This window comes from Theobroma cacao, chromosome 10 (genome assembly GCF_053813885.1).
Source record: "Theobroma cacao isolate CCN51 chromosome 10, ASM5381388v1, whole genome shotgun sequence".
In the NCBI taxonomy this organism is placed as follows: Eukaryota; Viridiplantae; Streptophyta; class Magnoliopsida; order Malvales; family Malvaceae; genus Theobroma; species Theobroma cacao.
Genome location: NC_142648.1, coordinates 16,233,238 through 16,243,704, shown reverse-complemented (window position 1 = coordinate 16,243,704; position 10,467 = coordinate 16,233,238). Strand labels below are relative to the sequence as shown.

The 10,467-nt window shown below is 34.8% G+C and overlaps 1 protein-coding gene across 1 annotated transcript; it reads left to right on the top strand.

Annotated features, from left to right (window-relative positions):
- Positions 1-1,034: 1,034 nt before the first annotated feature.
- LOC18586740 (Pentatricopeptide repeat (PPR) superfamily protein) lies at positions 1,035-6,047 on the top strand. Its single transcript, XM_018128947.2, has 3 exons — positions 1,035-3,884; positions 4,069-4,342; positions 5,442-6,047. The coding sequence occupies exon 1, from the start codon at positions 1,795-1,797 to the stop codon at positions 3,859-3,861; it is 2,067 nt and encodes a 688-aa protein (XP_017984436.2). The 5' UTR covers positions 1,035-1,794; the 3' UTR covers positions 3,862-3,884; positions 4,069-4,342; positions 5,442-6,047.
- Positions 6,048-10,467: the final 4,420 nt, after the last annotated feature.

The window sequence follows — 10,467 nt, the reverse complement described above, 5'->3', positions numbered from 1 at the left end:
AGATAAATTCATTGTTGGTTAAGAACTTTAGTTTGAACTGTTTTCATGAAGAGTTCAAGGTGGTGAGAGGCATTTGCAAGTCTCATGGCCACATCACAGAGGCGTCAATTACACTTGAATTCTTATGTTATATTAGTTTAGTTTATTTATTTTTCTTGATTTATATATCCTTTTGTTTCTTTACCAAATATTGGTTTCTTTATTTGATATTTCTGACTTAGTTTTAGCAATAGATGTTTAAGCTTTGGATTTATGTTTATAAATTGAACTAAAATCTATTATATTTCAATATTAACTTGGATTTGCATTTTTCAAACTGAGAAAGATTCCATGCACAAAAAGCAAACATTCTATACTTCTTAGTTTACCCCCATTAACAAAAACTTCATTATACATGTCTAATAAGTGATAAAAAAAAATAGTGACTTTAGTAGCAGCATCAAAAGGCTATTTGAAATAAAAATCTAGATATTAAATAGAATAATAAATTTATTCTTTGGATTTGTGGTTATTTTTCAATGAATTTTTTACGGAATTTTCCTACAAAATCGTTGTGGTTGAAAATCAAATGGAAATATTTTAATTTTTTAATTAGGGAAATTACTTTTCGATTGAAATTTTCATTGGAATGTAATTTCTCATCAATTTTAGAAGGAATATTCGGTAAGAAACTTGTAACATTTTTTATTTTCCAAATTATAGCTTCCCTTTCCCCCACCCCAACTCCCCAAAATCCCTAAACACAGACTTTTCCCTTCCTTCCTCCTTGCCCTTGCCGTTGCTAACCATGCTGAAACCATGATGGTTTTTTTTTTTTTCTTTTGCTTTGTGAAAGTATATATTTTAATTTGGACAATTATTTCTCAATAAATATTTTCATGAGAATGTAATTTTCTCATCAAAATTTGCTCCATTCTTTTTCAAAGTATGGTGATTGCTGATAGTTAATATTTTGATAAGAACCTTTAGACCTCTCCCCGTCAAAGAACAAATCTTAGTGATGAATTGGGATAATTGGGTCATGCTATTCTTTTGCCTAAAGCTATGATGGCAATTAATTACCAAGTTTTTATTGGAAAGTTAGAGGTCAGATCTTTGTCTTAGCGAATGCCTATTTTTTCTCCAGTCAGCCTTCACTCTTGTCATGCCATTGCTTGTTGGGTTGGGAAATGCTTTAGAGCAATGATAAAAAGAGGTATAAAGCATAAGGCTTGTTTACTCTGTCTTTTAATCCACTGCCTCAGAAAAGATAAAAAAGAAATAAAAGTAAAATTTTCCTCTTCCGTTTGTCAAGTTCAAGGTGCACCCATCCATTTAGAAATCCTATTTTCTTATATTTGTTTTCAGGCTTATCATGAACACCATCCATTTAGGAGTAGGCTAGGCTATGGCTATGGCTATGGCTATGGACAATTGATGCATGAGGATCCTTTTGCACAGTTGAGGCACTTGGGATGTTGGACCTCTTTGGCAAACCTCCCAAAACCAATTCAATTGGAGTTTATTCAATAATTAAATAATGAAAGTGCTTGAAATAACGTCCAGGGACCTATACAGCATATCAGCATGCCACCTCTAGACCATAGTCCATGCAGAGCTACGTCTCCATGCAAGTTTTGCACTGCTATAGTCCTCTCTAAGCTGAATAATCCTTCGTGCATCTTTCTGGAAGATGAAAGCATCTAATTAATTGGATAAAGTTTAATTTATGACTCGTGTTCATAAGTTACATTCGTATTTGGCAGGTATCAATCAGATTGACATAAGTCAGACAAGGGGTGCAAAGCCATAGCCATGTTAAGCACCCTCAACTCAGCAACTTCATCGTGTTCGAAAGTTACAGAGATCACGAAACGCATCCTTGGAGGCTTCACATCCGTCAGACACCTCAAGCAGGTTCACGCTGCGCTTTTCCGCCTTGGGCTTCACCAACACAACTATCTTCTCAACATCATCTTGAAAGCTACCTTTCATTTTGGTCAAACCAATTATGCTTGTCTTATCTTCAATCAAACTAAGCAACCCAACATTTATCTCTGGAACACAATGATTCAGGGCCTTGTTTCCGGCGATTGCTTTCTCGAAGCTGCGCAGTTTTATGCTTCTATGCGTAGCCAAGGCTTCTTGCCCAACAGTTTCACATTTCCTTTTGTTCTCAAGGCTTATGCCAGGCTTTTGGATTTGCAGTTGGGTATCAGAATCCATGCCCTCGTTGTCAAACTAGGCTTTGATTGTGATATCTTTGTTAAGACCAGTTTGCTCTGTTTGTACGCAAAATGCGGATGTTTGGATCGCGCAATTAAGGTGTTTGATGATATTCCAGAGAAGAATGTCGTTTCTTGGACAGCCATGATTAGTGGGTACATTGATGTTGGACGGTACAGAGAAGCGGTTAATATGTTTAGTAAGTTGTTAGAGATGGGTTTGAGGCCTGATAGTTTCAGCCTTGTTAGAGTTCTGGCAGCTTGTGCTCACTTAGGGGATTTGAATAGTGGAGAGTGGATTGACAGATCTATAACACAGTTTGGATTGAGCAGAGATGTGTTTGTCGCAACCTCTGTAGTGGATATGTATGCTAAGTGTGGAAACATGGAGAAAGCGCGCCTTGCCTTTGACGGGATTCCTGAGAAGGATATAGTTACTTGGAGCACAATGATTCAAGGTTATGCATCTAATGGACTCCCAAAAGAAGCACTAGACCTCTTCTTCCAAATGCAGAAAGAGAAATTGGCACCTGATTGTTATGTTATGGTCGGAGTTCTTTCTGCTTGTGCTAGATTAGGAGCTCTAGAATTAGGGGACTGGGCTAGCAAGTTAATGGACAGAGCTCAGTTTTTGTCTAACCCTGTACTAGGTACTGCATTAATTGATATGTTTGCAAAATGTGGGAGCATAGCTCAAGCTTTTGAAATCTTTAAGAGGATGAAGGAGAAAGATCTCGTAGTTTGGAATGCTGCAATATCTGGGCTTGCGATGAATGGACATGTTAAAGCTGCATTTGGTCTTTTTAGCCAAATGGAAAAATCAGGTGTTCTACCTAATGGGAACACTTTCATTGGCTTGCTTTGTTGCTGTACTCATGTTGGTCTGGTTGATGATGGTCACCGGTATTTTGATAGCATGAGTCGTGTCTTTTCTTTGACTCCTACTATTGAGCATTATGGGTGCATGGTGGATCTTCTAGGCCGTGCAGGTTTGTTAGATGAAGCTCATCAGTTGATCAAAAATATGCCGATGGAGGCCAATTCTATTGTTTGGGGAGCCTTGCTGGGTGGATGTAGACTGCACAAGGATACCCAGTTAGTGGAACATGTACTAAAGAAACTCATTGAGTTAGAACCATGGAATTCAGGAAATTATGTCCTCTTATCAAACATATATTCAGCAAGTCATAAATGGAATGATGCTGCAAAAATTAGGTCAATCATGAATGAGAGAGGAATACAAAAAGTACCAGGATACAGTTGGATTGAAGTAAATGGGGTTGTTCATGAATTCCTTGTGGGTGATAAATCTCATCCCTTGTCCGAAATGATATACACAAAACTTGGTGAATTGGCCAAGGAACTTAAAGCAGCTGGTTATGTTCCAACCACAGAATATGTGTTGTTTGACATAGAAGAGGAAGAAAAAGAGCATTTTCTTGGTTGCCATAGTGAGAAGCTGGCCATTGCATTTGGTTTAATCAGCACTGCTCCAACAGATGTAATTCGAGTTGTTAAAAACCTTCGTGTATGTGGTGATTGTCATGAGGTCATAAAGCTTTTTTCAAGGGTTACAGGAAGAGAGATAATTGTTAGGGATAATAACAGATTTCATCATTTCATCGGCGGTTCATGCTCTTGTGGAGACTATTGGTGAAATCAAATATAAACAAATCACAGGTAAGTGATAAATAAGCATAGACTTTGTCAATTTTGCTATACTCTCATCTCATATTATTGCAAAATTGAATATTATTTTTGTCGTACATTGGTGAGATGGAAATTCCAATGAGCATCAAAGTTATCTCTCTATTAAAATCTTAATTGCTTTATTCTTTTCTTAACTTTTCCAATTGCATGGCAGGTGTGTGCTGATTCTTCTCCATCAATACTGTTATACCAGTGTTGAAACTTGAAACTGAAATGCACATCATGTGTTTATGTCCGTCATCAGTTGAAGCATGGTCTATGAGCAGAATCCCTTATACATCAAGAATGGAGGTTTCCCTTCTTTCTAAGATTCTGGAGAGCAGTAGCAGAAGATTCTTTTTGGTTTTAGAAGCTTTAGTGCAAAAGTTTGCAAGCTTATGCGCTGGAGCATTTTGGAAATGGAAGATTCTTTCGTTGATTTATACATGGTAAGTGATTGGGCAAACCCTATACTCCTTGATATGTTTATTGTGTTATGGATTCTACCTATACTACATTATTTGGTTCCATCATTGGACAATGGTTGGACAGCATCGTATATATAAAGGCTTGCTTTAGATGCTTTCTTAACATTAATATTTCAAATCAGTTGCCATGTAAATCCTTGCAATAAACTTCTTGTGCAGCAGTTAATCAAATGATTCCTTTGAGCACGAACAACATATATATAGGGATGCATAATCATCCAAATTTTCCAGGAGGTTAAATTTTGCTGAATTTATATGAGTAGTATTCTTTTCATGTTATTAACGGCATAACCTTGACTACGTCATGGCTACCTATACTGCAGCATGAGAAAAAGTCTCTTAATTTTAAGTTGAAGAAATTTCCCATATATGTTGTTGTCAGTAAGTGCCACAGCATATCCTATATATTTGATTGGCGAAATAATTTCATCAGTGATCATCTGCAGAAATCTTTCTTAAAGATGTAAAATTACATATTAATCTGACAAATGTATTTCATTAAGCCAGTTTGACCAGCTGCTAAGCAAAAAATTTAAACTGACAAAAAGATCAGCTACTCAGTTCTATTGGCAGGTTCTCTAACTTTGGTTGGCAGCTCAGAAGCTCTGTATAATTTCTGGAAGTGCTGTGATGGCCTCATTGGTATTCTCAGCCATACAAGTTAACAAGTCTGACAGCGGTCATCTTGCTAGTGATACTGACAAATCATCTTTGAAGCTGTTGTTGCTATTTCCACATTTGGTGGGACCACCTTAATTATAGAGCATGTTGAATGCATAAACTGCTTTCTTGATAACTAATGCGGGGAAGTGTAATATGCATTGTTAAACTTAAAAAGAAGGGTTGGAATTTGTTTCCCCCAATAATTCATCTTTAAATTGATTATCTATACCAAAAATTTAGTCTGAAGTGTCCTTTGTTTTTCCTATTCTGGTGTGTCATTAAAAATCTGAAGGAAAAGAATTGTGAAAAATCAGGTATCATATGACAGGCACTCCTTGTTGTGTTCTTTTGGTTTTTCTATCTGTTGGTTGATGTTGTTTTCTTTATTGCCTTCCAGGACTGGGCAGCGGTAACATCAGAAAGCATCCAGATTTACTGACAAAGATAAATTCTATCATCTCATTGATATAACCTGCAAGCTAGTTGTGCTTCTTGTTATTGGCTTCACTGTTTAATTTTTTTGGAGCAATATTGGCTCCATATCAGCTTTATATCACTGAACACATCTCTTATGACCGCACCAAGGTGGATAATTTTATTTGGTTGGCTGGACTATTGGCTTTTTATGCATTTGTACGCCATGTCTTCCGTCATTAGGTGAAAGCAGCCTGAGGAGGACAAATGAATTTCACCAATTGATACAAAAGAGACCATATCTCCTATGGAAAGAGCAAAGTTTTTCATGATGTGCAAAATTCAGCATTATTAAGAAACTCTGCCTAGTGATTAAAGGTCTTCGAGCTTCATTATTTTGATGCATGGAGAGTGTGTTTAAAAGCAAGAGCATAGTGCTTCCTGCAGTTGGTTTGACATTGTTGTAATTCACAGTCTCAGGTGACTATCTAGCGATTCTCTTTGATTCAGCTCCTGAAGTGTCATTCTGGCCAAAAAATAAAAACAATCTCCTCTAGTTACAAATAAAAACCATGTGTGATTTACTTAATTGGGATTCTTTCTGAAAGTTATTGGTGGCCGACCTGAAATGTTGAGTGTTTTAGGTTGTGAAAATGGGAAGAGGTTGACAATCATAATGCTTTAAAATCAAAAGATGGTCGTCTGTCAAGTTTTCTACTTGAGAAATTTTCTTCATCTCAGAACAATCTTTAGATTTAGTTTATTGTTCTCTAGTATATCTTAAGAACAATCTTTGGATTTAGCTTATAATCCTCAAAGTGACAACTCAATGCTTTGAATCTTTGATGATGGCAGCCTTGGAACTGGAAGCAGAGGCATACCTTCATAAGTTATGGGAGATGCATGCAGCCATGCAGGACAGGCACCTCGATTGGAAAAAGCTGCAATAGTTGTTACCTTGTCTTGCGACTTGTCAAGAACATATTCTAACACTTAGAAGACAGCTATATTCAAGTGGGTTGCTAGATCACTTGTCAAGAAAGAAAAGGATCTTGTCTCTGTGACAAGGTGGATAGCTAATAAATGATCTTAAAAAAAGGAAACTAACGTGTGAGTCACAAAGATTCTGCGAGTGAATACAAAAAGAGAACAAACCAAAGGAAAGAGTTTTCACACAAATTTATATCTTTAACGTAAACATGAATTTTGAGGTAGACACATTTTCTTATCAAATCCTTGCAAAACTGAGTTGTCATAAACCAATTAAATTTATTATTGAAATCAATGTTTCATAAGCATATAACTTGTAAGGAAAGGCTAAACATGTATACCAAACTTTCAGAAAAATTAAGGAAGTTGTATTGTACTTTTAGCATCAAATCCTCTCTAAGGGATAACAATACTTAGCCGTTAAACCCATGGTGGATGTTCCATTGTCAATTCACACATATTGCTGAAACTACTTTTCTAGGTCAGCTCATATATTCAAGGTTCTCACTACAGTTCAGCCGTATAAAATCATGCAATCAATCATTCAAAACATATAACTCAACTTGAGATTTGGAACTTATTTTTTCAATCAACTTACCGTACTCAACTTATACCTTAGAATCTAATCCATCAATCAATCCTTTGTTTCCAAACATAACAAAAAATCACAAAAGATACATAAATCAATGACAATGATAATATGCAGTCTACATGTATGCTCTGAATGAATGTGATCTTGGCCCATGTTTGGGATTAAAAATTGGTTTGCATCCAATAGTCTTAAGACTGTCATGTGAAGACATCAATATTTTCACTTGAGTGTGTTTTACACTATGGGATTGGAAAATGGGTTTACAATGTTTAAATATGGCAAAACGGCTTTAGGTTGCATCATTTTAATATTTAACCTAATTATTGATAAATTATTCAAAGGCTAGACAGTTAAGCACAATGCATATTCTAATTTGTGCTATTACTAGCCCAATTAGGAAAAAGTAATTGAATCAGTTTGAAAATGGACTCCTAGGGGGTACCTTCTTGTCACAATGTATCTTAAGTTCCTTCAATATATTATGACATTGGTCTATGCAGATTTATAAATTAGATTATTAATAATATTTGTAAAGGGAAACTTGTGACAATGCAATTATACTTGTTCTGAATGATTTATCCTGCATCTCTCTTGCACAAATAATTTCCACCAGAGTTTGCAAGAGTGAAAGTTAGAAGTCATAGTATTAGTAAGATAGAACACTATCTCTCTCCTTTTTTTTTTTGGGATAATTGGAATAAAACATTATCAGTAGTATTATTATGAGCATACCTTTAAGTTGACAATGTCAAATAGGGTTTCATGTCATGAGTGGAGACATGTTGACTTGGAAAATGATCAGAGATATAAATTATATGGTTTTGGAAAAGATTATACCCTTATTAAAAATGTTTACCTTTTTTCTATTAGAGAATGTTCACAATTGATATTTAACTGAAATATGCATAGCTGTTGTTGGTTTTAGAAAAATTATACTCTTATTAGAGAGTGTAAACATATAAAAATTGATATTGAACTGAAATATCCATAGTTTGCATAGATATCTAATTTGAAACAGAATAAACGTAAACAACAATCCATGATGTCTTAAAATGCATGATTTACAGTTAACACTTGAGCATTCTTATAGGGCATGGTTTAATAAACAAATTCCACCAAAGCACTAATCACATTTGTTGATTTGTTGCATCAAGATGATAAAATCGCAAAAATGATAAAAATTTCTAAACAAAATAGATAAATGAAATCAAATGAGCAAATAACTTAATCCATCTAACTAATTAATATACTTATCGTATTAATGAATTAAACAAATAAGAGAACTTATTCTTACTTTTTTTTCCAGACATGTAGTCTAATATGAAGATTTGTAAAGAAGAACAATATTGGTGGTTCATTTTTAAGAAAATTTGTATCGACATTTGAATGACAAAGCAAGCGAAATGACAAGATTTTCTCATGAAAAGACAAACAATAAGGTAACATCCAACCAAAAAAATGCATACATTTGTATGAGATTCTCACTAATCTAAGGATGACTGAAAGCACATATCCTATCAATATTTGCACCAGCAAATAAAATGCATACATTCAAACAAAAAAAAAAAAGTTACATGAATCTAAGCAAATTACAAGTACTGATAGAAAGTAGGATACATACCATTTCTATGGGGCATAAAGCATAAGCAACAGGTGTCCCACCATAATTGAAAGCTTCTGATCCTTTCCTTTAAGAGAAAACATCAAAGATTTAAATTTAAGCAACATGAGATAACATCTCTTAGCTTGAAAAAAAAATTATTATAATAGATAGAAACTGAAGTATAAAACATACAACATAGGTTTTAGTGAGAATGTAAGAGTAGCAACACTTTCTAGCTTGATGGATGTATTAAGTCCGAGATAATAGAAAATCTGTCACTGACTTGTGCAGGTAGATATAGTTACAAAAAAGATGAAGCAATTTCTAAATTAAAAGCTTGCTTGCTATATACAAACTTATGGAGATTGTCAAGAACCACAAAATTTCCTTTGTCATTCATGTAAGAAATATATAACATATTTTGCTTGTAATGTTGTCATCCAAGAACCTAGGTAATATTGAGTAACAAGTTTCTATTTATGCATCAAGTGAGCTGATTATCAAGAAACTCAAGGAAGACACCTTTACATTAAGAACAATTTGGTTGATAAAGGTAATATCAAATAACTCCCATCACAAGCAAAAGAATACTAGATATGAGCCCTAGGCATTACCAAATAAAACTTCCATAACTAAATATAATAGCAGATATAATCCCATATAGATGCGCCATTTCAACAAAAGTAATCTAGTACATAAGAAAAGAAATTTTGCTACATTCGGAGGTAGACCATTGCTATCTTCCTCAAGTTTAATTTTCACACCCTAGCTTATCACAAGAAAGATTATATCAAAGTTAGACAGCCATTTTTTGATTTACAACAAAGACAAGAGGCTTATGAAAAACTTAGATCACCATGACTGAAATGTAATTGTCAGCTCAATCCAAACCTTTGATTCCATCATTTGTAACTGTTGGTCCCAATAATATGTGTTAGAGGGGGGGTGAATAGCACAAATCGGCTCTTGATAAGATGAGGAACTAATTTTCAGCACAAAGAAAATAAAAATAGAGTAGACAATGCACAACAATTTAGAGTGGTTCGGTCCAAGACCTACATCTTCTACCTTGATTATTCAACTAAGGATTTTCCAAACCAAATCACTAAAAACAGTGGAATTCACAAGCTTCCACTAAGCTTTTACAATGACTTTCCACAGACTTAGCCACAACCTTTAGCAATGGTTTTTCACAGGATCAACCAAAACCTAAAGTGGTTTTTCAAAGCTCAACCACAACCTTTTACACTAGTTTTTTCATGAGCTAAACTAAAAGCCAAAGTGGTTTTTCAAAGGGTCAATCACAACCTACAATAATAGTTTTTACCGGGATCAACCAAAACTCAAAGTGGTTTTTCAAAGGCTTAACCACAACTTATAACAATGGTTTTTACTAGGATCAACCAAAACCCAACAACCAACTTTTCTAGACTAAGTTGGAACCTTTACACTCAATCAAGCAATCCAAACTTGAATAAATCCCTTAGAGTGACTCGCTCACTCTAAGTTTACAAGAAGAGAAGAAATAAAGAAGTACCTATGATCACTTACTTGATCTAGATGGTACAAGATGAAGTGCTGAACTCTATTACAAAGATTGACGTTTAAGTGCAGTAAGGTGCAGAGAAGATTTTTTGGTTTTTCAACTTTATATCATTTGGAAGCCTTCAATTCTCTCAAAAACTGATTTCTAACCATTAGAAGACCCTTTTATACTTGGAGAAACAACTTTGATGGCAATTTGACAGTTTATGGCCGTTGGAAATAGTTGAGGATGAGTTCTAGCCGTTAATTTGTCTTGTAGTGCTCTGGTTCAAATTGCAG

Excerpts from the sequence above, each read along its gene's own strand:
- LOC18586740 (XM_018128947.2), top strand. The coding sequence starts at position 1,795 with ATGTTAAGCACCCTCAACTCAGCAACTTCATCGTGTTCGAAAGTTACA.